Genomic DNA, 27,985 nt, shown 5'->3' on the forward strand with positions numbered 1-27,985 from the left:
GGCAAAGAGAGAAACAAATTAATTACAATAAAAAATGATTATGATTGTAATGTCTCCACTCCTGTCATTTGTGCAGCAATAAAATGGTATGAAAATCCTTTTAACTCAAGGACTCCTGTTCAGCTGGAATTGTAGTTCCTGTTTCATGGAAAGAGTCGACAACAGTACCTCTGCAATTGAGCAACAGTGCAGAGAGAGTTATAAAAACATAAGATAAAAATATTGATACTAGAAAAAACAAAATGTTTTAGGTTACACCTTCTTAAAGTGCCTCTTTTATTTGGTTCCTCTGCACATCCCTTTTTGAATCAACTTCTTCCATCATTTGTGTCTTCCTCCATCAACTGCATATTCTGATGATAAGCACTCTGCAAAGCACTTTATGTTGCTCTAGAAATAAAGTTTGATTGATGATTTTATTTAAAAACGAACAACACATTATTTTTAGTGCTACATTTATCTTATTTGGACATATTTTTTGTCACCCGTTGCTGCTGTTTCTAGAAATGCGCGTTTAAGGAGGTTTATCCCTTACGCTTTCCGTCTGTTGTCATGGAGACTGTGACGCTATGCAGGATTATTCAGATTGGCTTTAGCTAGCTCTTGCTGTTGCGGCAGTTTGGGTGTTAATGTCCACAAAACATTAAGAGTGGTGGCGTAAAGATAATGGCGGCGGCGTTAGATGCTCTCTGGGAAGACAGAGATGTTAGATTTGACATTACTGCGCAGTGAGTTAATCATCATTTGGGAATATTAACCGTAACATAGCTAGCAAGCTCACTTCGCTCCAGAACGCAGCTAGATGGCTAATCCAAAATAGCTCCCATAATTAACTGTTTTTGGTTGGTTGTTGATTTATTTTCTTTAATGTTAGCTTTTTATCAGAGTTACCTTTTTTCTGGGTTTCAGAGTTTCTGCACTGATCTCTTACACCTAAATAAATAACCTATGATCATCTTCCTGTGCTCAGACAGATGAAAACCCGTCCAGGAGAAGTGTTGATCGATTGTCTGGACTCAATTGAAGATACGAAAGGAAATAATGGAGAACGAGGTAACTTTGCCATTCCCGTGTACCATTAATGCGTAGCTGGTGTGATTTGAGTTATAGAATAAGGACTGTCTCCCTATTTCAGGACGGCTCTTGGTGACAAACCTGAGAATCATTTGGCACTCTTCGGCTCTGCCAAGAGTCAACTTATGTGAGTAAAACTAAATGTCTGAAATGGTAAATAATATTCCTGAATGCAGTGTGGTTTATTAGGTTCGGATTTGACTCAAGAAGCTTTTCATAAAACATTTTTATCTACAATACTTCTATTTCATATAGTTTGTCAAATGTAAAATGTGATGTTTTCTATTTTTATTAGCTGTTGGTTATAACACTATTATTAACATCACAACAAGGACTGCAAACTCTGTGAGTAACCTTATTTTTCACTTTCTTAAAGTTTCATTTGAACTTTCCTGTGGATTGTCAGTCATTTTTACATCTAAATTTAATTTGGTTTTCTAGAAACTGAGGGGTCATACTGAAGCACTCTACATCTTAACAAAGTCCAACAACACGAGATTCGAGTTCATTTTTACCAACCTGGTTCTCGGAAGTCCTAGGCTCTTTACCTCAGTCATTGCTGTACACAGGTAAACAAAACTGAAGGAGGGTTATATTTTAAATTTAGTCGGTGCCTTATTAAGAGTTTGACATTTCATGTTTCGCAACAGGGCTTATGAGACCTCTAAGATGTACAGAGACCTGAAACTGCGAGCTGCTCTTATTCAAAACAAGCAGCTTCGACTCTTGCCTCAGGAGCAAGTATATGATAAAATCAACGGGGTTTGGAATCTCTCCAGTGATCAGGTACTGCTGTTGTTCAGTACCTGAGAGAGAGAGCATAACTACAGTAGAAGTCAAATTCATATGTATCCAAGATTCTATGTATGTCACCATTTGAAATGAAAAATTTTTGTGTAACATGATATTCTTTTGTAGGGTAACCTGGGAACCTTCTTTATCACCAATGTTCGGATTGTGTGGCATGCCAATATGAACGAGAGTTTCAACGTCAGCATTCCTTACCTACAGATTGTAAGATTTGATTCTGATGTCTTGATTTTGCTTAGACCAAGGAGTTCATTTCATGCACAAGAAAAACAGCTAATTTATAAATGTACTCTACAGTGGACATCGGGACTTCTTTTTTTTTTACCTTCTTACAGGAATAATTGAGTGAGTCTCTGACATAAATATGACATGATGATAATCCAGCAGTATAGGATGGCACTGATAGATAGCTTAGAAGAAGAGTTAGGTGAAGTGTGCCGTAGTCATCTGTGGGCTCGGATTACTTTGTATAATTTCAAGTTTTTGTTCCCATGGTTCAGCACACCTGAATTTAAATGATTTTATTCATGAACATGTCACAAAATGTAAAGAAAATAGTTTTTTTTTCTTTCTTTGCAATCTGTTTTTTTATAAGTCTTTCTATAGCAGAAAAATCAAATTTAAAAAGCAAATCCTTTTTCTGGAACTGTGCCCAACTATGTTAATTTGCTTAAACTTGACAGTGGAACATGGATTAGCATAAGCACTTTAAAAACACTGTCATAAAGCATAACATACCAGGTGAAATGTATGGTTATTGAGTGAATATGGCAAAAAGAAAAAAAAAAGTCTGTGCTGTAAGCCTAGGGCCTATTTAACTAATAATTTTCTGTTCTTTCCAAGTGGTCGATCAGAATAAGAGACTCAAAGTTTGGCCTGGCTCTGGTGATTGAAAGTTCCCGACAGGTGACATTCTCATAATACAAGTTTTTCTCTTCTTGCTGTTATGATATAATAATAACAGCGACCTTGCTGTTTCAGAGTGGAGGATATGTGCTTGGGTTTAAAATCGATCCGGTGGAGAAGCTGCAAGATGCTCTCAAAGAAATCAACTCTCTGCATAAAGTTTACTCTACAAACCCAATCTTTGGAGTGGATTATGAAATGGAGGAAAAGGTAGGCGAACATAGACGTAATTTTTAACGACAACAGCCTTAAACATATTGCTATGGCAGCAATAACATGGTTTACCTCCAAGCATATTTATATGTCAGAATGATTCAAAGTCTAGAAAGAAATCCCAAAGGGATAATGTGGTAAGACTTGGAAAACTTAATGATAACAGTGCATGTGCAAAACTGGTAGAGTCACGCCTCAAAGAGTTGCAGCTGTAGATCCAGTGAAAAGCTGCCACACTTTTCAGGTTTTATTTGTGAAGCTTTTGAAAATGTGCTTAGTCACCAATGAACTTTACAATTACTCACTACTTTGTTTAAGTCTCTAAAATTTTAAGTTTGAGGGGTATTAAGACTTTTCCAAGGTATTCTGGAGATATCCTCTAACATTTCTCATTGTGCCGCTTTCAGCCCCAGCCGCTGGAAGAACTGACTGTGGAACAACTTCCTGATGACGTGGAAATTGAGCCTGACGAACAGACCGATGCGTTCACTGTGAGTGAGAGCCTGCTGCTGGCCTTCGCCACACTGGTCACTCCTCTGGGAGCCTAAAGCCTGTCAGACTCTCACAATAACTACGAGCTAATGCATGTCAAACCAACAAGAGTTCACGTTGCTTAGTGCTTCTGTCTGTGTTGCTCACCAGCAACAATGATCTTACCTTAACAACTAGAATACACTGCTGATTGCAATAACTTTAATAACCTCTGTATGTGTTTTTTTTTTTGTTTTTTTGTTTTTTTTTCAGGCCTACTTTGCTGATGGGCACAAGGTAAATATAGTCATGAAATAAACTCAAGTTTTCAGCTCATTTTAAAAAATGCGAGAACCTGATATCTTTGTTGTGATACTACAGCAACAAGACCGTGAAGCAGTTTTCTCTGATGAGCTTGGCCTCGCCATTGAGAAGCTTAAGGATGGCTTTACACTCCAGGGGCTGTGGGAAGTCATAGGCTAAAACAACGTGAAACATCTGTGTTCTCCATGTACAGACAAGAGTGCATTTATTTATTATTTATAGGCCAAGATTAAAGTCGCATAGATAATTTATAAAGGTACCAAATTTCATATCTGGTAAAAAAAAAATAGTAATTTGAATTGTTTGCTTTTTTGTTTTGCTTTTTTTTGTAGTTTTTAAATGCTGTGAAAACAGGGTTTCCATGCAGCCTGAAGAAGTGTGGAATTTCTTTCTTGTCCCTTCCTTATGTCTTCTCTTTCTTCCTCCATTTCTCGTTTTCCTTCCTTCCTTGTTTCCTACCTCCCTATCGACCCTTCCTTCCTTTCTTATGGAAGAAAGGAAATAAGTTTCTATGTTTTGGCCATAATTAAAGTCTGCTCACTTCTGAAATGTCTGCCATAAAGTTGTATTAACATATAAATGTTTAGCAACCCTATAAAAGCCTCTTAAGAATAAAATCTATTTAAGTAAACTGTGGGGTTGGAGTAGCATTTCTTAATGTCTAATTAAACATCCACAGACTGAATAGGTCTGTATGTGGCCTGATTACAAAGTTGTTCAAACATTTAAAGAATGGAGGACAAGCTGCCACCTCCTGGTGTGGCTGCAGTTCTCCAACCTGGCTGCTGATTAGAGGACGTCCCTTTAAATGTCTTACCAAATCTCACAAACTGAAGCTGGGTTGTCACTGCTATCAATGAACTCTGAGCCAACATGAGGATGCTTTCATTGTACCAAAAATACTTCACAGAAGATGTCAGCCACATGATTTGAGATAATATACAACATTGAGAATAAACCTGGTAAGTTTTCCTTTTAAAACTGTCTTCCTCTCTAAAAGAAAGCCACAGCTAAATTTAAAAAGATTGTGATATTTCTGTGTGGCTGCTCAACAACGTAGAGGTGACGAGGCTCCACAGTTATTAGGGGTTTTGTGACAGCTGTGTGAGAGCTCCACTTTGGCCAACCTGAATTCTTCATGGTTGGGCTGGTGGGCTATATTTAGGAGGCCACGTTTATATTGAAGCGCCTACAGACCTGTGTGCCTGTAGTTTGCTGTCTTCAGCCTTCCTGTCTGAAGAGAATGGACGCCCAAGGGCTGAGAGAGGACCTCCGTCTGTTTCAGAGCACTCTGTTGCAGGATGGACTCAAAGAGCTGCTGAATGAGAATAAGCTGATTGACTGTGTCCTAAAGGTTGGGGACAGAAGCATCCCCAGCCACCAGCTCATCTTGGCAGCATGTAGCCCGTATTTCCGGGAGCTTTTCTTCTCTGTGGATGGCAAGGAAGAGGACAGGAAGGAGGTTGTTTTGGAGAACCTTGATCCTAACGTTATGGAGGTGATTGTGAATTACCTGTATTCGGCTGAGATCGACATCAATGACAACAATGTCCAGGACATCTTTGTTGTAGCAAATCGCTTCCAGATCCCCTCAGTGTTCACGGTTTGCGTGAACTATCTACAGAAGAGTCTCACCAAGAAGAGCTGCCTTGCCATCTACAGGCTGGGACTGATGCTCAACTGTGCCAGGCTGGCCATGGCAGCGAGAGATTACATCGCCGATCGCTTCGAGACCATATCCAAAGATGAGGATTTCTTAGATCTCGCCCCACCTGAGATCTTTGCCATCATTGGCACTGATGCGTTGAATGTTGAAAAAGAAGAAGCCGTGTTTGAGGCTCTCATGAGGTGGATCAGAAAGGACAAAGAAAAGCGAGCAAAATCCTTGGACGAGGCTTTCGAGTACATTCGCTTCCGTCTACTTCCAGAGAAGTACTTCAAGGAAAAAGTGGAGAAGGATGAGCTGATCAAGGCTGACCCAGAGCTCCTCAAAAAGATCAAAGTTATAAAGGAAGCATTTGCAGGGAAGCTGCCCGAGAAGAGAAAGGGTTCGGGTGATGATGAGGGAGACGAGGGGACGCTGCCAGGTTACCTGAACAACAGTCGCAGGTATGGCATGCACGCTAAAGACGTGATCGTCATGATTAACGACACTGCTGCAGTGGCCTACGACGGCCAGGAGAATGAGTGCTTTCTTGCTGCAATGTCTGAGCGAATTCCCCGAAACCATGTCAGCCTCGCGACAAAGAAGAACAACCTGTACGTGTTAGGAGGACTGTTTGCAGACGAGGAGGATAAAGAGAACCCACTGCAGTGTTACTTCTACCAGGTAGAAAAGTGTTGCTTGATTAAAACAACAGTACTCCATTTTTAAAACATGTCTATACTTTCCAGCTGGACAGCCTTGCTGCTGAATGGCTAGCCCTGCCACCAATGCCGTCCCCCAGGTGTCTCTTCGCAATGGGGGAATTCGAAAACCTAATATTTGCTGTGGCGGGAAAAGACTTGCAGTCCAACGAGTCCCACGACACCGTGATGTGCTATGATACTGAGTAGGTTTGGCATGTTTAACATTTTGAGTATAGTTTTAGAGAGAGCCATAAAGCAGTTCTTTGTCTTCTGTTTTTAGAAAAATGAAGTGGACAGAAACAAAGAAGCTGCCTGTGAAAATCCACGGCCACTGCGTGGTCTCCGAGAATGGCCTGGTGTACTGCCTGGGAGGAAAAACCGATGAAAAGTGAGGTCACAGTGTTGACATTTTTTTTTTTTTCTTCCATTAAATTAAAACTCGACTTTCACTAAACCCAACCTGGACAATGTTTTGTCTTTTTGCCAAAAGTAAAGCAACCAATAAGATGTTTGCATACAACCACAAGAGGTCAGAGTGGAAGGAGGTTGCTTCCATGAAGACTCCTAGATCCATGTTTGGGGCAGTTATCCACAAGGGGAAGCTCATCGTTGCTGGGGGAGTCAATGAAGACGGACTGACGGCAGCGTGCGAAGCCTACGACTTTGGGACCAACAAGTAAGTGCTGGGTTTTAATTAAAAATATATGATTTATTATTTAAAACATTTGAGTTATTGTACTGTTGTCTATAAGTCTTCCTTCATGTCTCTTGTGATCAAATAGGGTTTCTTTGGATTATAACGGTTTTTATCTAATATTCAGGTCAGTAATTCTTAGCTCAGTGTCAGACCACTTATTTAGTTTTAACCATTTAACTCTGACATCTGAGTCATTCAGACAAATAAAAGCTTTCTAAAATCAGGAGATGAACTGAGGTCGGCTACGAACCAGTTGGGAACGCTCGCAAAAGAAACCGGCTTCTAAGGCACTTTTTTAATAGCAGACTGACACAATTTATGCAGTTAAATATATGAAATTAGCAGACATACACAGTCTGTTGGCTTAAGACTTGTCATACATCAGAAAACCACCTGGAAGATGATTCATCTCTGAGGTTCTATCAGATTCTTGCTGGAATTTGTATCCCAAAAAGAAAACTCTCTTGTTTATTATTATATGAAGTGTAATAAATACATTATTATAAAAGAATAATAATTAAGAACATGTTAAAAATATTTTTTAAAAAAGCAGGCAATGTCTGAATGAAAAACTTGACATGCCTTAGAAAGACCTGGATAACTATTCCTCAAAAACAGCTTTAAAGTTTACTAAACCTCAAAATAAAGCAAATATGACTGCATGTATGAATTAAAAACATGTTCAAATAAAATTAATCATGTTCAAATCAATGGGTAAATCTTTTTTCTATGTATTTGATAGAAAAAATACATAGAGTATTGATGAGAGTATAATACACTCTCACTTTGAAAGACTTAACCAAATTCTACATAAAGTATTTACAACAAGAAAAACGGGGGGAAAGTTTTCATTTTCTTCAGTAGCTCAGAGATTGTCGTCAGCTGAACAAGCAATATCACTTCCTACTGATTTGAGAAGGATATTCAATCTGAATTTTATAAAATAATAATCAATAAAATACCAGCGCTCAGAACTGTGTGTGTTTTGTTGGAGGTGGTCGCCTTTCACGGAGTTTCCCCAGGAGAGGAGTTCGATCAACATGGTGAGCTGTGGAGGGCTGCTGTACGCCGTGGGAGGCTTTGCCATGGTGGAGAACGAGAACAAGGAGTGTGCACCGACTGAAGTCATTGACATTTGGCAGTAAGTTTGGGTTTCTCTCCTGCACGTCAGTTCATTCTTTCCTTTCATATACATCAGTAACTTCTTTTACTGCCTGCATCAGGTATGAAGAGGACTCCAAACAGTGGAGCGGCATGATCAGAGAGATGCGTTACGCAGCTGGGGCCTCGTGTGTCTCCATGCGCCTGAATGCAGCCAGAATGCCCAAACTGTAACACGGGACCGTTGTGCTATTATTGTGTGTCGTGATCATTTTATTTACAAACTCCTAGCAGAAGATGGGTTTCGTAGTTTTAATAATCAGATAATTTTACTATCCATGCTGAATTTTAGTTTGATTAAAATGTTGAAATATTTTCTCATGTTATGCAGTTAGGGAACTTGTTCTTATTGTTGTGAAAGCTTTTATCAATCTTATATATATATATATATATATATATATATATATATATATATATATAAAACAACAACATAGAACTTAGCTTAAATAAACGGATTTAAGTTTAACACTTAGTAAAATAAAGTTTATATATTTGAGACAAATCTCTGAGTTTCCTGACTGATTTTAAAATCAGACCTTTCAAGCTGCTTTTCTACATAAAAATTAATGGGTTTTTTATGAGTTGGGTTTCAACATATTTGTTAAAATTATCATTATGTTGAGTGTGGTGTTGACACAGGGGACGTGATCCGTGTATGGAGACTTCCGGTCCTTGACATGGTCGCCACGGGTTCGAGTTCCGGCCTGTTGACTTTTGCCGCACATCTGTTACCTCTCTTACATCCCTCTTTCCTATAAATCTACTATAAAATAAAAGCCACTAGAGTCATGGCTAAAGTGTGACAGTATGAGAAAGATAATCGGTGAAATAAAAATCGAGCTCTTCCACTGTATGCTCGTTTAGGTGAAGTGACTTCTGCAAGTCAAAGACTTGATGCCATCTGCTGGGATAGAAAACTTTTTAAGCTATTGCCATATAAATAAACTGAATAGATTTGAATTTAAATTAATTATTGTAAAATTTGACAACAACAAAAAAAAACACCATGTATAACAAATTATTACTTTTCAAAGCCAAAAACACCATGAAGATAAATTCATGTTATAAACCTTCACCCATCCAATAAACACTGGGTATCACTTCCCATTTTATTTTTTTAAAGTTAATAATACAAAAGCACATAATTCACTGTCACTCAACATGAATGAGGTAGATTCATGCCAGCTAGACACATTTACTTAAAAACAAGGAGCTCCTTCTAAAGTAACACTTTCTGTTCAGATAATCTGCTCCGACCTTTACAAAAGCTGTTGTTAAGTGTCACTGTCACATAAATAAGGCTACAGGAAGAAATTTATCCCAAGATTTTCTTTCTGAGATACCTCTTCCATGCATGGGGTGTAGAAAGCTCCATGGAGTTCCATTCAAAGTGAGGAATCTGGGAAGGATAAAGGACACAAGCACACACTTTCATGTTTGTAGGACGATCATTTCTATACCGCACTGGCTAATGTTCTTACCTGAACAACACGATATCCCAGAATCTCAAGGTGTCTCTTTCTCATTAAGGCTTCACCTTTCATATGATGAGAGTTTTTGCAGAAAAACTTGGAATCCATGAAGTCGATAGCGACGCTATGAATAAAAAAAAAAGAATAATAAATGAATCGGTGGCTTTATCTCATTTTTAATAGTTTTTTCAGGCTGTATTCTGTGGGTAATCTTTAGAAAATGAAGTAAATATCCAGTCATTACACCAAAATACAGAGCCTTTGAAAAAGTTACAGCCAAATACTTTTATGCATTTTATTGGGAATTTATGCGACATGTCAAAACAATTGTGAAGTGGAAGAAAAATTATTCATTGCTTTCATTTTTTTCAACAAATAAGTGTGATATGCCTTTGTCTTTAGCCCCCTTTTACTCTGACATCACCAAATAAAATTTAGAGTAAGGATTTGCCTTCAGAGTTCATCTGTGTGTAATTTAATCGCAGAACAAATCCAGCTGTTCTGTGAAGACCTTTGGATAAAATTAGAGAGCATCATGACAGGTTAGGGGGAACGCAGCGGAGACGTCTAAAGCAGTCCTTCTGTTCATGGAAGCTTCTGCTTCAGTCCTTTAGTGTCAATATTGTTGCAAATGAAGACTTTGGTATATATTTTATTTGTGTTTGTTATGATAAAGTACAAAAACAAACCAGATGCACACAAAGTGTGTATCCTCACCGATGAGCTCCTGCCGGAAGCTCATCTCGGGCGTTTTCCAGTGAATTTGAGTCCCACAGAACCTTTCCTCTCTCTGAGATCTGCAGCGTGCTCGGCCCAGAGTAAGGCAACGGCTTCAAGTGTTTGTCTAGTTTACATTCGAAATCTGAAAATGCAAAGAATAAAATTCACACACCCCAGAATGAAAGCAAACCTCTCACCCCTTTAAGAACCGCTGTCACACAGACTTAAACTTACACATCAATCTCGCTTTCTACGCTCACAAAGCACTAATACCGGATAATATCCCACTACAATACTTCAGTTTGTGGTTCGAAAAAGTTTGAGGGGTAGGAATATTGTATGTGCAGCTTTTCTGTTTATCGGTGAGGGGGGAAAAAAAAAGGACAATATTACTGCTATACTCACCTATGGTGTAGAAATACGGTGTGACGACGGCTGCTCGGACAAAGTTAATGCCACCAAGAACCCCGCCCAACATTGTGTGGATCTGCTGCTGCACTGGACTGACGGAGCCATTCACTAAAACACATTTACACAGAAAATGTTTAATATATTTCAAAAGGAAACAGGAAAACAGGCCTAGCTCCGATCGCTCACCTTTCTTTTGCAGATGCTGGCAGTAACGCTCGTGAAACCACGGCACCTGAAACTCCGGACATTCCAGACACACGGCCCGATTGAGCTCCATGAGGCGCTGTTTCGTCCTCATCTTGAGGGAATCATGCAGGCCTGTAGGAACATAAACACTTCATTTCACCCCGCTGGACAAAGACTTTACTTACTTTTCATGCTGGACATGCAGAAGCGGGCCTCTGATCATACTTTCCAGCTGGCAGTCCAGTTTTCCAAGAAAACCAATGCTGAAGATTTCTCTGATTAGTTCTTCGGGAAAATGGTCAGCCAGAGCCAAGCAATATGCCAGGAGGACAAGCAGATGAGGGTCAAAGGAGCCTAAAACATTATAAGTAAAAGATTATGAGTGTATAGAGTTACAATCAAAGAGTAGAAATTGGTGCTGGGACATTTTACTTACTAATGTGAGGAGTGAAGCGCTTAATACAAACATCATAAAGCTCATCTACGTGAGCAGGCTCATAATTCAGGACAGAAAATGGTAGAAGAGTGGGGTATGTGGCTGAGAAGTGAATCTTATTGAGAAAAGAAAAAAATATATATTAGGGCTGGAACAATCAGATTAATCAATTATTGGAATAACTGTCAACTAATTACGTAATCAATTAATAGTTAGCTGGAATATATAGACTCTAAAAAAGGCCATTTGCTGAAAGAACAACATAGTCAGAGCAGTAATTAAGCCAAACTGTACAAAAAAAATACATGCATTTTGCATTTAGGATAAAAAAAAAAATATTTTTCTTTAAATATGTTTTACCAATGACCTAATGTGTTTATTTTCTTATTTAAAAAAAGAAATGCAATTATTTCTTTATTTGCAGATTTTAATGCATTTCTTATATTGTATAAAAAAAAGAGGCTTAAGTGGTTAAATGAAAAACCTGCAAAATGTCCCAATTTTTTTTATTTTTATCCAATGAACTGATTAATTATTACAATAATCTATCACTAAAATAACTGTTAGTTCCAGGCCTAATTAATGCAGACGCTAGTAATCCAGGATTAAATGTTAGGCTGTGTCCTCCGGTACCTCGTCAATGTGTTCTATGGCCACACTGGCGATTCTCTCCATCAGTGGAGGATTAAGTCGATTGATTCTGGTCAGGAAGAAGGCCAAGTCAGCAATGTTGCTCGGGTTGATCTGATCGATCATCCTGTTGAGCGTGACGAACGTCTCTTCCAGCAGCATCTCCTCGAACCACTCTCCTGGGGCGAACTTGATCTCTTCCAGCACCAGGTCCAGCCGGTCGGCCGTCTGCAGCCTCTCGCGGCCGCATTGGCTCAGCCGCTGCAGCAGGCGGACGTACTTGCTGTGGGTGTTGTGTCGGTACGACGGATCAGTCCGTATCCACTTGGCAACGGCAAAGGAGATGGTATTGAGCTCGCTGAGATTGCACTGCGCTATCACGTTGTCCACGTGCTGGGCCACGCCCTCGTCGAGCCGTGGGCTGGGCAGCATGGCGAGCACCCTGGTCAGCATGGTCACCTCATAGGGGTAGAAGCTGCGCTGCAAAAAGCTGCGACAGAAAAACGCCTGTCAGCGCACTTCTGAAACTGGAATGCTTAAAAGTAAGTCAATAAACACTAACCTGACCAAAATGGTTCTGAGGGCAGCAAAGAGTTCTGGGTTCTGATAATGCAACAGGAACAGGGCCTGGGTGATCCGGGCCACCTCCACCGATCTGTAGACAGGGAGCTTCTTCTGGATCACTGATGTAATTCTGGGAAATAATACAGAAGCAATTAAAAAAAAAAATACAAACTACCATTAATCCATTCATGTGTTTAATTAGGAAACAGGATATTTAGGAAGAACTGATAGAAAGAGCAGCTTCCATGGAGGATGTCTGGAGGATACAGAGATGTCAATAAAGAATCTCACATGGTAATAAAAGAGAAGAATTTCTATGAGTTTTTCAGAGCAAACGACTAAGTACTGACTCTCTCCCTTCTCATTCCGAATATCTTAATTCAAAAATATATATACTCTTAAGAAATGCAAAATCAAAATACATATTTAAAATGTGGAACCATCACAAATATTGCTTCTGCTGATGGAGCAAATGGAAAAAAAACAAAAAACATTCAGATATTCTGCTTCCAGGCGTGGAATCAACTCTAAAACACGCTGCAACAAGAAAAACTTGTTTCCTCAAAGGAGTTTAAACAAATGTTAAACATGCTGAGAAGTCCCACAAACAAGGCAAGGCCACTGATTTTGCTGTTTTTATTTATTTTTACTTTTTTTGAGGAAATAAACTCACTTGTTCAGTAAACTAAGGTTTCTGCTCTGACTCTCCTCCAGGGCTTCGACGATGGCCAAAGCCTGCTGAGCGCTGAACTCATCTGCCACCAGGAAGGTGGTGTTCTCCAACCTGAGAGGAAGTACACAACATAGTACACAACATCCATTCATCAGATTGGATGAATGGATAACTTCCACTCAGCAGTACCAACCTTTCTCTGATCTCCGGGCTGCTAATTGGTGCCAGAGCGGCAAAAAGTTTAGAGAAGGTGTAAGGGTCTGTGCTTGTGTCGATCAGCTCAATCAGCCTTTCTTTAGCTGCCAGCCTGAAGTCACAGTTGTTGAACTGAAGGGACTGATACAGACCCAAGATGATGCTGAGGTTCTCAGCGTCCAGTCTGGGAATGTTGCGCAAGAAAATCTCGTTGCACTTATCCAACAAGGGTCGGTGAGTGTACTTGACGCTGCGTAGAAACTGCACCATCCTTCTTGGAGTGTTGTAATTCAGGGGATTGTTTGTGTCCAGCAGACATTCAGCCCTGCTGATTAGAGCGTCCCGCAGCCGCGTGGACACAAGGTTCGACACGCTGACCATCAGAGCCGCCAGAACCCTGGAGAGACGAATGTCACCAAATGTGTGCAACATGAGATTGCTAAAGCAATTGTGTCTCGTAAAAGCATCCATACGGCCTTTACATTTTCCATGTTCTGTCGTGTTGCAAACACAAATGTCAAATGAGTATATTGGGATTTTAAGTAAGAGGCAAACACAAAGTTAGTGGATAGTTGTGAAGTGAGGAAAAAAAAATACATCTAGGTTTAATTTTCTCTTTTACAAATGAAAACCTGAAAAGTGTTGCATGATTTTGTTTTAAATATCCCTTACTCTTTTTTTCCCCTCGTTAAATATTAAGTAAATGAACACCAACACCATGACTGACCTGGCATTGTCTATGGATGATAACCTCTGGTCCAAAATGTTGGTGATGTGACCCATCAGAGGACTGCTATGGAGGAGCTGATCATGTAAAATCACTGCAAACTTTGACAGAGATGACATAGGAAGTCTACAAAAAAAACACAATGTGTTAAAAACAAATGGCAAAGTAACCAAATGTTTAAGGCTTCAGTGACTTTCATTTGATTTAAATGCTTGTGCTGAATTTAATAACTCTGAATTTGCTCTTTTTGGGGGGGATGGCTATGACAAATAGTTTCACATTCCACTTGGGAATCATCTGTGTATTTTATTGGCAGCTTTATCTAATCAGCTTTATAATTCAAAAGAAACCGATATAAATTTATTTAAAATATACCCGTCTACTCTTCGCCAAGCTTCTGAAACCATCTGTTGCACAAGGCTGTCATGTGGTTCCACACTCAGCCTGCAGAAGAGAGAGCAGTAGGTAATATTGTATTGTATTGTACTGGAATTTCAATAAATAGTCATTAAGCAAAGAGTCTATATACCTGAGGAACACATAAAGCATGTTGACCAGTGTTAAGTCATCCATCAGAGAAATTTTATTCTCCGCCAAAACCCGGAGGGTCAGGAACTCCGGGTGGCACTTGATGAGGTGGACAGTCCTGAGCAGTTCAGGTCTCTCCTTCTGAAAATCCCACAGCATCCTCACAGCACAGCTCACGTGTTCCACAGTCAGCTTGGTTCTGTTCTTCCCCACCACATCAAGCACCTGGTCGTCAGTGGAGCAAACCTGCAGCCCCTCCAGGACATGGTCTCTACTCCCCACACCCAGATGGAGGAGTCTTCTGAGACAGGGCCTCACACACTGCAGTCTGAACATGGTTACACACCTGGGTGTGAGCTAGGTGTGCGCTAAGGTCTTCATTGCAGTGCAGCGGAGAGGAGGCAAGATCACAAAACGGCGCATGAGTGGTAAGATGATGCTCCTTCAGAGGCCTGTCTTGTAAAAAAATAAATAAATAAAGGGAAAAAGGCAGGAAATACATTGAAAGTCACAAGGTTTATTGTTCTTTTTGATGATTTTGGCAAACAGCTAAGTGAAACTCAAAATTCAGTTTCTCGGAGCATTAAAATATTCCCCAACACCATACTAGGAATTTTAAGAAGCTGGCTGTTTTCATAGTTTTGTATCAATGCATATTAATGGATTCGTGTCCAAAATATGTTTAACTTTATTTAACAAGTACATAACAAATGTAGCTTAACTGAGTACGTGTTTAATATGTGGTTCAGGTCTTATTTTATCAATTAAATTAGGTATACAGAATAATTTATTACATTTTTCAATTGCAATACATAAACAGTACTAGATCAGTCATTTTCATACTTGCAAAAAATGAACTAAGTTTTGCTTAAGGTCAACGACTAATTGTTACATGCAAGTACTTACACAGTTCAGTCGGACATGGCCATCGTATCTGTCAGTGGAGTCGAATAAACAGTTCCTTTAAGTCATAAAATACGAGTTTTAATTCAGATTACAGACCAGATCCTCACGTGGGTACACGAACATCACCTTAAATAACCTCCATATTTGCATAAGTGTAATTTATCTTTTGGTTTTCTAGATTTATAGAAGAAAAACAGCATTATCTTTGTGACATAAGTAAAACAGTCATTAAAATGCCTCAAAGTCAAAATTACATAGCATGTGTGCTGAGAAGTTTTACTTCCGTGGCAGGTCATGCAGGTCAGTGGTTTATTTTCCCTGATATTTAGTTTTCAGGCACAAGCGCTTGTACCTGGTGATAACCATTGTTCAAATGCTTAATTAAGTTGCTTTCATAGCTCTTGCCTTGTGGTTCTAATAACGTAAATCAGACAATGTGATGTTTGTAAAAGGTTTGTACGCTTTATTTTGAGAGAACGGTTTTGCTTCTTTGGGAATATTTTTCCTGTCAGGAAAATTTCAGGGCATAAAATTCCCCCAAGCGTTCACTGGCTCGCCACTCTAGGCAGACACCAGTTGACGTTCCTGCCGCGCCATCTTTAGAAAACAGTGAGCTCAATTCTGAATGAAAATACGCTTTTCGTCGCTTGTAAGAACTTCTCGCTGTATGGACTGAAATTTTTGTTTTTCCAGGTTAAGTATTGTTACATTATCTACGTATACTTGTCTGTTTTTCTAAAGTAGTGAAACCGAAAAGCTCCCATGAAGTTGTCAAACCTCTTCTGTGTGCGTGTATGGCTGCTGCAGACATTAGGCGAGTTTTTTTGGCTAATGCTAACGGCGGGGCCTACATGGGAGATCGTGTGTCAGTGTGACTATGCATGCACTCCGCAGACCTAACCAGTAGATAAACGGAAATTAATGGAATATTCAGTCTCTCTATTCAAGTATCCACGAAACTGCTCCAACATTTCTAAAGATCCAAAGCGCTATGTAGCTAAAGCTAACCAGCTAGTCGTAAAGAGACGTAGAAACAATTCAGCTTCAAATTGTTCAATTATATCTTAATCCATATGTTGCTACAGCGTAGGCTTTCAGCACTCAATAGTTTTTTTTTATTTGCTAAGTTTTAAGTAATTGGCGTGCATTCTCTGCGTTTAATATAAAGAGCTCAGAGGTAAATTTAAGCTCATCCTGTAATTTCATTTGTTTGGTTCAACTGCAGGTGTTTGGGAGAAACTATGGGGATCAAGGTTCGCCCTCGCTGCTTCTTTGACGTCGGGATCAGTAATGTTCTAGGTGAGAGGAATGTAGAAGGTATTTTTATTTTTTTTTTAAATCAACAGTAGGTGATGGGATTGCGAGATTGTCCTTTTACATAGAAAAATACATCTTCAAGCTTTTTCTTCTTTTTCGGCTTTTCCCTTCTCCATTTATTCATATCCTCTGCATCCTCCACCCGCACTACATCTAACCTCCTGTTTTCTTAATATCCTCTTTGGTCTTCCTCTCACCCACCTGCCTTGTGTTTCCAAACTCGGCATCCTTTTGCCCATCTTTATCTCCAAAACATCTGAAGGTTGCTGTCTCTCTGATGTACTCATTCCCGATTCTGCCCATCCTTGTCATTACCAAATACAACCTCAAGATCTTCAACTCTGCAACCTCCAGTTCAGCCTCCTGTCTTTTACCCCATTGGCTCTGATTCTAAACCACACATCATCACTGGTCTCGCTGCCATCTTGTACAACTCTCCTTTCATTCTTGCCGATACCCTTTCATCACTCCAACCACTTTTCATCACCCACTCCAACCTGGTTGCACAGACTTCTTCACCTATTTTACACACTCTCTGCTGCTCTGGACTGTTGAATTATCAGAAGTCCTTTACTTTTACTTCTGCTCCCTGTAACACTTACTGTTCATTAGACTTTATGTTTAATGAGTCCAAAACATGGTTGTTGTTGGTGGATTGACTGGGAGAAAAATCAAAAAAAAAATTCAATATTTAAAACTTCAAATTATTAAAACTTTACAATTGGTCTAAACTATATTTATTAAATATGTCTCCCAAAAACAGCGAAAGCTAAGTATTCAATCCTGACTCACTTCTAACTTATTGATTCTTCATCACAGTTGGCAGAATAGTGGTGGAGTTATTTTCAGACATCTGCCCCAAAACCTGTGAAAACTTCCGATGCCTCTGCACAGGTGAAGGACTTCTCCACATTCTTTTTTTTTCTACGAATTGATCATCTTCATGTTACAAATCAGTTATGACAATGGACTGTTATTTCATTTAGGCGAGAAAGGCATAGGCAAAGGAACTCAGAAGCCCCTGCACTACAAAGGATGCCTTTTCCATCGCATTGTGAAAGACTTCATGATTCAAGGAGGAGACTTCAGCGAAGGTGAGATATAAAAAGGCTGTGAGTGAAATACTTGGTGTAGACTGGTTTGAGCTTCATGTATAATGTCAACATAGACCCAATACTGACCGTTTTCTTCCTGTCACTGCACGTCTTCCACTTGCTCTTAATTTTGTAAACAAATGTCACTCATGTAAAAGTGTTAATTTTTACATTAACATCTAAAATAGAATAAATAAAACCAATTTATTATTACCCCGAGTTAATTTGTGGAAACAACTTTGTAAATACAGGCGCATACAAGGACTGGAATAGTATCTAAATTTATTCACGCATACTCCTGGTCTGGAAAAGTATGAAAAAATATAATTTGGTTCTGCAAATATTTCTTTTTCTCTGTTCTCTACAGAATAATAATAACATCTAGGAATGGGACTTTAACACGTTTTCATCGATTGATTAATTAATTACATGGATTTTAGCACATTAACGCAATTAATCCCATTCTTTCTTATTGTCAATAATTTAGCACTAAGAAGGGTTTTTTTTAGTAAAAAATGTTGCTTCTTTCACTGAACATCAGTATACATAAATGGTCTCAGAGAAGAAGTGGCCAGGGTAAAATAAGTGGTAAAATATACCTTTATTTCAGAACATATGAGAAACATATCTTCTAATGAATTGTAAGCAACTAGCATCTGATTGTACTTTATTCTTCTTCACCACAGGAAATGGAAGAGGAGGTGAATCCATCTATGGAGGCTTTTTTGAAGGTAAAGAAGCCACCATCAGAGCTGTGTGATGTCATCAAACACACTGTTGGCTTCAAGATGGCCGAACAATCCTCTCCTTTCCCCTCTAGATGAAAGCTTTGCTGTTAAACACAACAAAGATTATCTGCTGTCTATGGCCAATCGGGGCAAAGATACAAATGGGTCACAGTTTTTCATGTAAGTGGCTTTTTATTGTTTTTTATAAATAATGTCAGTTTTATTTTTTGGTAGTACTTATCGAACAAGTTTACACATTCATTGGCGATTCTCTTCACTGACCGTCTCTGACTCTTCAGAACAACAAAACCCACGCCTCATTTGGATGGGTAAGAAGCACCTGATTTTATTTCTAAACACAAACTGATTGTGCTGTCAACATAAAATTTGATTTACCTCGTCTGTTTTTAGTGTCCATGTGGTTTTTGGTCATGTCATTTCTGGCCAAGAAGTTGTTCAAACAATGGAGAACCAGAAAACGGATCCTAACAGCCGGCCGTACGCTGAAGTGAAAATTCTGAACTGCGGAGAGCTCATCCCGAAATCAAAAGGTTTGTTTGGATCTCTGGGTTTTCATAAAAAACTGGTATAAACGCCCTAAAACTGATTTTAGGGCGTTTATACCAGTATAAACGCCCTAAACAACATATTTTATCGTTCTTTTTTTTTCTTATGTTTTTTGTCTTTTAAAGGAAAGAAAGCAGATAAAAAAAGAGAGAAAGCCTCGTCCAGCTCCAGCGGTGGCTCATCTGATTCTGAAAGCTCCTCGGATTCTTCCTCGGGTTCAGAAGAATCTGAAAAAGAATCCAAGAAGCGAAAGAAAGAGAAAAAGCTAAAAAAGAAGCAAAAGAAGAAGGAAAAGAAAAAGTACATCATATTTTTGCATGACTTCTGACTTTAATGTTTATTTAAAAAAAAAAAAAAGCTACTTCTAAAACAGAATTTTTCTTTTTCTAGGTCTGTTGAGGAAACTGCTGAAGAGAAAGAACAAGAAGACGAGGTGACCTCCACTGTACGGCCTGAAGAAATCCCTCCCATCCCAGAGAACCGGTTCCTCATGAGGAGAAGTCCTCCACCAGCCGAGAATCCAAACAAGGAGGACGAAAAGGACCCGAGGAAAAAAGAGGACAGATCCAGACAGAAGTTAGTGTTTCATAAGCTGTCGCAAGAAAGGAAAACCTGAAGTAATGGTACTGTGTTTGCTTGACCATCTTGTTTTTCTTCATTTGCAGCGCTGGCTTATATAATTCTCAGTCACCATATCAGAGGCGATTTCAGGTTACCACTCGATCAGGAAGGAAGATAAAAGGGAGGGGACCGAGGGTAAGATTCGAAGAGCTCAGCTAAAATATTTCTGCTTTCTATAAAATCATTACTTTAATTTTAAATATAATGCATCATTATTCAAATTTCCGTGTATCTTTTGTATTATTTCTTTTAACATTTAAATTGGATATACTTGGCTCATAAGCAGTTCCAGGTTTAAGACAAAAAAAAAATCTTAATTTTATTTCTTCCAACAGAGGTACCGAACTCCATCACGTTCTCGTTCAAGATCTAGAGATCGATACCGGCGTAGCGAAACTCCTCCACACTGGCGCCAGGAGATGCAGCGTCAGAGGATGAGGGCAGTCACCAGAGAGCGATGGATTAAGGGGGACAAGTAAGAACGGTTTACTTTATGAACAGGTGGAGTTTCAGAAAGAGGGCGTGTGCAGGGTGTGGGTGGTGCGAGGTTGCAGGGACAGCTATAGCTTTTAACATACTGAATTTTAATAAAATACTTCATCATTAAAAGGTATGTATTTTATGAATTGAAACAAACTACAGATACGATTTGTTTATTTGACGTGTACAATCAACAAATTTTGTCCCTTCATACGTAAAATTAACAATATTGATGAGCTAAGATCATCTAGGTTATTCAATATTTTCAGACCATTCAGGAATAGACAATATTATTCAGAAATCTTTCTAAAAACTTGAGATGTAATTTTGGGTTACATATCAAATTGTCCATTACCTTACTGTTTTCCATTTATTTATTACAGAAGTGACTTTATTGATGCTAAGGATGAAGAAGCTAAGGCTCCAAAACGAGAGAGAAGGATGTCCAACACAAAAGATGAACACACAGCCGAGGGCAAAAAGGAAAAGAAAACTCGGTCTCACAGGTCTAAAAGCAAAGAGGGCAGTACTGCAGAGAAGGATGAGCATCACAGCAAACACAAAGCGAAGAAAAAAGAAAAGTCCCGCAGTCGCAGTGGAAGCAGAGAAAAGAGTAGAAGGTCAAAAAGCAGAGAGAAGGCCAATAAGCAAAAAAGTAGTGACAGAAGAGGGCGCTCACGGAGCAAAGAAGGACATAAAAAAGAAAAAGAACCGGAGGCAGATCAAAGTAAAGATAGAAGTAAAGGCAAGGAATCTGATACGAAGCATAAAGAGGGTAAAGAAAAGAATCAGGAGAAAACAAAGGCAAAATCAGCAAGCAAGGAAAGATCCAGCAGCAGAAACAGAGACAAAGATAAAGACGAAAAAACAGATAAGGAAAGGGCCAGAAAAAGAAGCAGGAGTAAGGAGAGGGAGAAACAGAGAAGAGGAACATCCAGGGAGAAGGACAGGCGCTCCAGAAGTCCAGACAGGAGTAAGACCAGAGACAGAGGTAGGCGCTCCAGGAGCAGAAGCCGTAGGAGAGACCGCAGCAGAGATCGATCTTCTCAAAGAAATGACAGAAGCAGGGACTCTACCAATCGGAGGAGGCGGCGTAGCAGCAGCAGCAGCAGCAGCAGCAGCTCCGACAGTGATAGAGCAGAAAAAAGGAAGAGCCGAAAAAGTCCCGAGTCTACAAAGAGAAAGAAATCCAGAGACAAGAGAAGCCCGGATAGTACAAAAAGCAAAGATAGAAGAGATTGCAAGAAAAGTCGGTCGAGCTCTAGTTCCAGCTCCGACAGCGACTGATCACTTTGCTTTTAACTAACAAGTTAGTTCCACCTGCAGATAAACATAATTAGTCCTCTGTTCAGATCTCCAGCTTATATAAACTGGAGCAGACATCAAAAAAAAGAGGAAAAAACTAACATAACACCTTCTCACATGTGTAACTACAAACTGCTGCTTCGTGCGAACTCTAGCTGGACCTGAAAGAGCGTTGTTTTAATCATGGAGCTGGTTAGAGGAACCTGTAAGGCTGGCAGAAACACAATGATCCAGAGCTGACGTTTAATGTGAACATAAGAAGCAAGTACCCAATAATATTTTAATTTCACATGACCACAACAGCTCACACAGATTTGATTCTTTTTTATTTTAGTTTTGCAGAAACCTTGCTGTCAGTCTGTTTAGTTAAAAATAAAAATATTTTACTGCAACTTCTCTCCATTTTTACTAAGCAAAAGACCTGGAAAAGAAGGTTATCTTGCATGCTCATCCCTGTTTGATTTATTTAGATGAGATACTTGTTTTGTTTTTTTGTTTTTTTTTGTTACTCTGCCAAACCTTTACTGTAATTCTGTCATCTTTACTTAGAATGGAAAAAAATGTACAATTTCTTTCTTGGAAGAAAATGTGGAAGTGCTGATTAAATTATAAAGCTTGGTTTCTTTGTTTTTTATATCCTGTAAGAGTCCAAAACATTACTTCAAATCAAAATGACAATAATAAAAACCTAAACTTGAAGATGTCACCTGGCTGAGACTGTGTCTTGGTGATGACTTTGATACATGGAGATAAAACTGCTTATCTGCTCAATGTTGACCGCTGGTTATTTTAGATTCTTAGCTTTTCCTGGTCAACATACTGTATAATCGCTGTAGGTTTTCTCCATTTTTAAACTATAAATGTAAAAGTTCACTTTGAAATTACTGCAGATATTCCAAGAAGTTCAGGAAAACTTTAAATATCGGACAAGGAAATGGACACAACATTCAAATACTGATACAAAGGATAAAATCTACTAATGCAAATATTATCCATATTAGGAAATGGAAAACTTAAATTCAAGACTAAACATCCCAGAGTTAGACTTTTTACCTAAAATCTTTCCAGATTTCCGTCTGAAAACATCTCAGTTTGAGACCAAACAGAATTCAGTTATACAATGAAGCAAATGTGCACCCTGAAAGAAGTGAGCCCTGCTGTACCGACGTTTGATCTGTGACGGATAATTGCAAATCAACACACTTTATCTGATTAAAGAACAACATAATTGATCACCAAAATAATAGTTGCAGCCCTAGTTTTAATCTTTAAAAAAAATTTTCACCAGGTGAAGCCCAGTCTCTTCTTCGCCTCGTGAATGTCTCCAGCCTCATTAAGCTTTCTGATGCTTTCTGTGGTGATGGACACGTATCTGGGCATCTGAGCCCCAGTGCTGTCCTGGACGAGGTAGCTCGGCCTGACGCCGCTGAAAACGGGGCCGTGCCCACCTCCCGCTCCTTCTCTCGTGGCTTTGTAAAGTGGAATCAAATTTCTCTTGGCCTCTGCTGCTGCCTTGATGATGTGCTGTGAATACTGCTGAAACTTGAGTTCTTCTTCAGCGCTGAGCTTTGCGTTCGTTGCTTCGAACTCTCGTTCCTCGTCTTTCATCTGCTGAAGTCTGGCGCTTCTTTCCGCCTGCATGTAGGAGAGAGCCAGGTTTCACGTTCAGACGTCAGCAATCATAAACGCTGAAGCGGGTAGTGGTGGAGTTTTTCCAGCCGTTACCGTCTGTGCGACGTTGAAGTCGTGCAATTTTCTTTGTTGTTCTCTCATTTTCTCAGCCTTCAGTTGTTGCTTCTTGGCGTATATTTTGTCGGCTTCTCTCTTTGCCTCCAGAGCATCTCGGGTTTCCTGCTCTGCAGTTTTATCCAGGTGCTCCTTTTCCTTTTTCTGACAAAAAAATTTGTATTTAGAAAGTTGTTTCTAAAACAACCATCGTGTCAAGTATTATGAATGATGCTGCACTACCAAAAGCTCCCTGTGTGCAGCTATCGACTTCAACATCTCAGACTTCTTCCGCTCCTCCTCCAGCTGCAGCTGCGCCTGTCTTGCGTCCCACTCAGCCAGAGCTTTAGCGATCCTCTGCTCCTCGTTTGTAGCCTGCTCCTGCTGCGTGGCTGTCAGCTTGTTCAAAATCCTCTCTCTGCGCTGCTGAACTTCACTGGAGAAAAAAAACAAACCAAAAGACTCAAATGAGCAACTCGAATGAGAAATCCTAGCAGATGATCTACAACGAGTGCATCTTTCCACCACACCTTTTCCTTCCACTCAACTTTCCATCAGAAATAATTTTGGTATCAGTAATTTTCTACTGCACAACTACACAAGCAGTCTTCCACATGATTATGTAACCCATCTGATGGCTGTTATGCATTGCTGGTCATATGTTGTCATTGGATGCAAAATCACTTAAACTGATATAAATAAAGACTTGAAATGGATCCCTCTCTGCAGTGAATACGTGGGTTCAACTGTTTAAATTGAATATCAAAAATATGCAAACTTTTCAGTAATAAATAAATCCAACTGTATTTAATGTTTTGCAGGACCTAAATAGCTCTTTCTCTCTTTGTTTCCGTAGCTTTGTCATGTGTTCCTTGGTTGAAATAAAGAGTTTCATCTGCTCCTGTTCAGCCTTCTGCTTTTGCGCCTCTTGCTCTTTTCTTAGTGCCCTGTTATTGAGATGATCCTGAGGGACACAAAACATACAAATAAACAGACTGTAAAATCTGGACGCAAAGGATGAACAGTCTCGTCTTTTATGATTGACCAGGTGAGCGTTCATGAGGTTCCTCTTCTGGTCTGCTTGCCGCTCTGACTCCATTCTTTGCTCCCGCTGATAACGCTCTTGAAGTTGCTGGATTTCCTCAGCGTCCTTCTTGATTTCCAGCTTCTGCTGCTCCCGCGCAAACTCGTTGGCTTTTATCCTAAAAAAGATAAATATTTCTGATTTAGATTAAAAAAAATTTTTTTCAACATTACTAAGAAGTCCAACTAAAGAGGTGAAGTGGTGCGGCTGCAGGGACGGATTTGGTCTTACTGGTTCTTCAGGTCTTCTGCTACTGTCTGTCTCTCAAGCTTCTTTTGCACAGCCTTTTCCTGCTCTTTCCTCAGGGCTTCACCGTTTCTGGTTGTCATTATTTCCAGGAACTTTTTATCCATGTCTTTAGCGGCACTTTTCATCCTTTGCTTGAGCTCTGTCTGAGCCTCCCTCTCTTTCAGCACCTCTGTGTGCAGGAGGGCGCGCTGTGGAGGTAGCAACATTGAGTTGTCACAGATCTAATTAGATGTAATATCTACGGTGCTGAACTGTGATGCTTGTACTGACGTTTAATCCTTTCACCCGGTCGTTTTGATAATACAGCTGAGTTCTGGCTTTGGTCAAGGCCTCTTTTCGCTCTTCTTCCCTGTATTTGGCTTCCTCTGCAGCCATTTCTTTCCTCTTTTCCTCCTCCATCTCCTCTCGGATCTTCTTGGCCTCCAGCCTTTTCTGCCTTTTACCCTGAAAACAAATGCAAATGTACAGTTTGGTTCACGTTTCAGGTTTAGATCTTTAAGAAACAGCAACACCCATGTCAGATTTTACACTGAGTCTTACAGCAATGGTATCAGGCCACAGCTTAACAATTTCCTTTGACTGCAGGTGCAGGGCCTCCCTGTGTTTGGCTGCCTCTCTAAGATGCTCCTTTTCTTTATCGACCCCATTCATTTCATCTTGAATCCTGTGCCAGCCAGTTTTTCTTAGGATGGTGATTTGTCTGAGATCCGGAGGCTGGAATACTTTGTCTTTCTTTCCTGGTTGAAAAAGTGCAAATAATGACATAAAAAAAGAAAAAAAGAAAAACAGACCCAGTTTCTAACATTTTATTGGTAATTTTCATGTTTTGTCTTTTACTGCAAAACAGTTTTAAGTCATGGATATATCACTATCATGGATAGTGGAACGACTTAGGTTTCTACTCTGAGTGTTTGCACTTTGCCATGGTAACCCCTTTGTTTGCTTTTCTAAACCCTCCAAGGGGCAAATTGACCCAGAATGTACTAATGTACTAGACAAAGGGCTGCAAATATAAAAACACAACACATCATGCCAAATACAGGGTTATGTAAAAACCCCTTGAAACTTTTCACATTTTGTAACATTGCAACCAAAAACCTTGATGTTTGGCATTTTATGTGATTGACTGTAACGTCTGAAGAAGACAAATGCCTTTCAAAGCTCACAGAATGCTGGACAGTTATTGAACATATTATTGGACATATTTTCTGTTGATGTTGATCATGTGCGGTCATGATTACAGGGTCGTTGTCCTGCTGGAAGGTGGACCTCTGCACCAGTCTCAGGTCTTTTCCCGCCTCTAACAAGGTTTCTTACAGGACTCACTTGTAATTTACTCTATAGATTTTTCCATGCACTTTGACCAGTGGACCACTGATAGAAAGCATCGCTGCCACTTGGTGGCACTCCTTGCCCAGTCTGTCTGTCATACTCTACGCATTTTCAGAAGAATGGTGACAAAGTGAGAGGTTTTAAGTGTGGAATATTACTTTACAACCTAACCCTGAGGTCTATAACTAGTAGTAGCTGTTCTGTCCTCCTGAACTGTGTATCTCTGCAATTCCTGCAGCGTAATCATGGTCCTTTCTTTGCTTAATGCTTACCTTGTCCATCAGCAAATGATGAAAATGATGCAAATGATAGGTCGATTGACATGAAGAATTGTTGTTTTTCAACCTAACTCAGTTTTAAACCTCTCTAAAGCATTATCCATGACCAGTCTGGTATGTCCCTTGGTCTTCATGATGAACTTAATATACAAAATTACTCCAAAAAGCCTTCAAAACAGCTGTATTTACATTGAGATCACAGCACAGTGTGCAAGGGTGTCCGATTAAAAGGTAGTGAATAGAAATACAGAATTTGACTTGTAAAAGTGAAATTCTGTTGTCTGCTATATAAAATCGAAATCAAATGTATTGGGATTTGTGATGTAATCTGCAGAAAAACTGAAAAGTTAGTATTGTTCAAAGGCACTGTAGAAAATAAATGCAGTTGTATTACTTTAGCAAACAAATTGGTAAATAAATAAACAGTTCTAATGTACCTTTAGAAGTCTAATAATGCAAACATTTACAGAATAACAAATCAGGATTTCATTAAAAGTAGAAGATTTTCGGTTTCCCTTTGCTGAGACACATAATTGCAACGCAAATTAGACTTAGCTCACTAGATTTGGGTAACATAATGTCTATTGAGACATAACATGTCACCATATAACAGCTCAACACCAATTAAACTTGCAAAACCTTGGATATTTTATTTAATTCTCACCGCTTTTACTGAACAGTCTGCGACTCCCATCGCACGGAGCCATTGACGCCATATCTAGTTGTTGAAGTCGATTTAAACTTCGTTAAATCATAAATCCCAAACTGAAATGTTAAGGATTACTGTCGCGTTACAAATAACCGAAACTAAAGACCATCGCCGAATGGGTATAAATTCAGCTGTTCTTACTAACAGCCAATCGCAAAGATCGTCCCAACCTAAACAACCAATCAAAAGCTGTTCACGATGAAACTTAATATTCGGGTGACCCTTCTACACGGCTTCTGTTGAACTGTATCTAGGCAACCGAAGAACCAATCACAGTCCGCAGAAGTGTGACGGCTAAAAACGCCATACATTTTATAATTAAACACTGAAGTCATTAAAACATCCACATAATTAACGTGCTACTATTCTGAAATAAATATTTAAGTAAACATTTTGATAATTTATTGCATAATATGCTTTGAACTACATGGTTAATATTTTCAGTTTGTTTACAGGGAGCACTGTAGCCCAGCAGAGGTCATCTCAATTCAGTTTACTGGCCATTTCCATTGATATCAAATCCAAATCAGTTAAGCTAAGTTTCAAATGACCAGTTTTGGTTTGAATGTTTGACCTAAACTTTATTAATATTGATAGATAACACTAATAACAATCCCAGTAGTAAGCTTGGATCATTAAATAGTGGATGTCTTGGCTGTACTCATTTCAAATAATCATATAAACCCTGACTTGCAATTTAGGTAGCATGATCTTAGCAACAAATGCTGTAATATATGTTATTCAACAATCTTTAATTAAAAGTAGTTGCCTTGTCTAGGTTCCAACTTGATTATTTACAGTTTTTACAGCGGACTCTTTTTTGTTAGTTTTTTTGTTTTTACGGATCTGCAAGCATTAGCCATTTTCAAGCCTTTTATGAGTGCAAGCCCCTGCACTGTGGATGGTGGCTGTCTTTACGTTAACAGTCGTGCAATAATAATCTTTCAAGAGGTATTGTGCATTATTTTTGAGTGTGAACGAGTGAATGACATATTAAAATATGTTGAAAAATTAAAGTTAAGCGTTTCTGTGTTTTGTTCCTG

At 39.3% G+C, this 27,985-nt stretch overlaps 5 protein-coding genes across 9 annotated transcripts; 3 read left to right on the plus strand and 2 right to left on the minus strand.

The window, feature by feature from the left end:
- The first annotated feature begins 539 nt into the window (after window positions 1-539).
- bbs5 (Bardet-Biedl syndrome 5) lies at window positions 540-4,425 on the plus strand. Its single transcript, XM_007546440.2, has 12 exons — window positions 540-728; window positions 971-1,053; window positions 1,136-1,201; window positions 1,370-1,419; window positions 1,516-1,643; window positions 1,725-1,860; window positions 1,993-2,088; window positions 2,728-2,790; window positions 2,866-3,000; window positions 3,411-3,494; window positions 3,748-3,771; window positions 3,856-4,425. The coding sequence occupies exons 1-12, from the start codon at window positions 667-669 to the stop codon at window positions 3,955-3,957; spliced, it is 1,029 nt and encodes a 342-aa protein (XP_007546502.1). The 5' UTR covers window positions 540-666; the 3' UTR covers window positions 3,958-4,425.
- A 544-nt stretch (window positions 4,426-4,969) lies between these two features.
- Window positions 4,970-8,392, plus strand: klhl41a (kelch-like family member 41a). The gene is made up of 6 exons (XM_007546441.2): window positions 4,970-6,127; window positions 6,193-6,350; window positions 6,428-6,535; window positions 6,638-6,823; window positions 7,839-7,985; window positions 8,068-8,392. Exons 1-6 carry the CDS (start codon window positions 5,042-5,044, stop codon window positions 8,177-8,179), a joined length of 1,797 nt encoding a protein of 598 aa, XP_007546503.1. The 5' UTR covers window positions 4,970-5,041; the 3' UTR covers window positions 8,180-8,392.
- cfap210 (cilia and flagella associated protein 210) lies at window positions 7,196-27,946 on the minus strand. 3 transcript variants are annotated; one of them, XR_001661435.1, is made up of 9 exons: window positions 26,898-27,946; window positions 25,164-25,360; window positions 24,894-25,067; window positions 24,606-24,811; window positions 24,115-24,492; window positions 23,534-23,726; window positions 23,291-23,455; window positions 22,494-23,200; window positions 7,196-7,207 (listed from the first exon to the last, which is right to left on the minus strand). XR_001661435.1 is itself a non-coding variant. In XM_007546445.2 (9 exons), the coding sequence occupies exons 1-9, from the start codon at window positions 26,947-26,949 to the stop codon at window positions 22,847-22,849; spliced, it is 1,638 nt and encodes a 545-aa protein (XP_007546507.1). In that variant the 5' UTR covers window positions 26,950-27,945; the 3' UTR covers window positions 22,073-22,846. The 3 variants fall into 3 exon arrangements, 2 of the variants coding, with proteins under 2 accessions (XP_007546507.1, XP_016524115.1); XM_007546445.2 differs by lacking the exon at window positions 7,196-7,207 and having other exon boundaries at window positions 22,073-23,200; window positions 24,115-24,254; window positions 24,336-24,492; window positions 26,898-27,945; XM_016668629.1 differs by lacking the exon at window positions 7,196-7,207 and having other exon boundaries at window positions 22,073-23,200.
- On the minus strand, window positions 9,096-15,905 carry fastkd1 (FAST kinase domains 1). 3 transcript variants are annotated; one of them, XM_007546443.2, is made up of 15 exons: window positions 15,454-15,905; window positions 14,549-14,999; window positions 14,395-14,463; window positions 14,020-14,145; window positions 13,291-13,689; window positions 13,098-13,208; window positions 12,423-12,554; window positions 11,864-12,350; window positions 11,231-11,345; window positions 11,020-11,148; window positions 10,795-10,926; window positions 10,603-10,716; window positions 10,195-10,339; window positions 9,487-9,601; window positions 9,096-9,404 (listed from the first exon to the last, which is right to left on the minus strand). In XM_007546443.2, the coding sequence occupies exons 2-15, from the start codon at window positions 14,881-14,883 to the stop codon at window positions 9,321-9,323; spliced, it is 2,493 nt and encodes an 830-aa protein (XP_007546505.1). In that variant the 5' UTR covers window positions 14,884-14,999; window positions 15,454-15,905; the 3' UTR covers window positions 9,096-9,320. The 3 variants fall into 3 exon arrangements, with proteins under 3 accessions (XP_007546505.1, XP_007546506.1, XP_016524113.1); XM_007546444.2 differs by having other exon boundaries at window positions 14,549-15,003; XM_016668627.1 differs by lacking the exon at window positions 13,291-13,689.
- ppig (peptidylprolyl isomerase G (cyclophilin G)) lies at window positions 15,991-22,184 on the plus strand. Its single transcript, XM_016668628.1, has 13 exons — window positions 15,991-16,146; window positions 16,679-16,752; window positions 17,590-17,664; window positions 17,757-17,864; window positions 18,551-18,595; window positions 18,685-18,772; window positions 18,892-18,921; window positions 19,004-19,143; window positions 19,285-19,461; window positions 19,552-19,735; window positions 19,825-19,915; window positions 20,116-20,255; window positions 20,644-22,184. Exons 2-13 carry the CDS (start codon window positions 16,695-16,697, stop codon window positions 21,545-21,547), a joined length of 2,040 nt encoding a protein of 679 aa, XP_016524114.1. The 5' UTR covers window positions 15,991-16,146; window positions 16,679-16,694; the 3' UTR covers window positions 21,548-22,184.
- Window positions 27,947-27,985: the final 39 nt, after the last annotated feature.

The sequence above is a fragment of the Poecilia formosa genome, unplaced genomic scaffold (assembly GCF_000485575.1).
Source record: "Poecilia formosa unplaced genomic scaffold, Poecilia_formosa-5.1.2 Scaffold16, whole genome shotgun sequence".
Taxonomy (NCBI): domain Eukaryota; kingdom Metazoa; phylum Chordata; class Actinopteri; order Cyprinodontiformes; family Poeciliidae; genus Poecilia; species Poecilia formosa.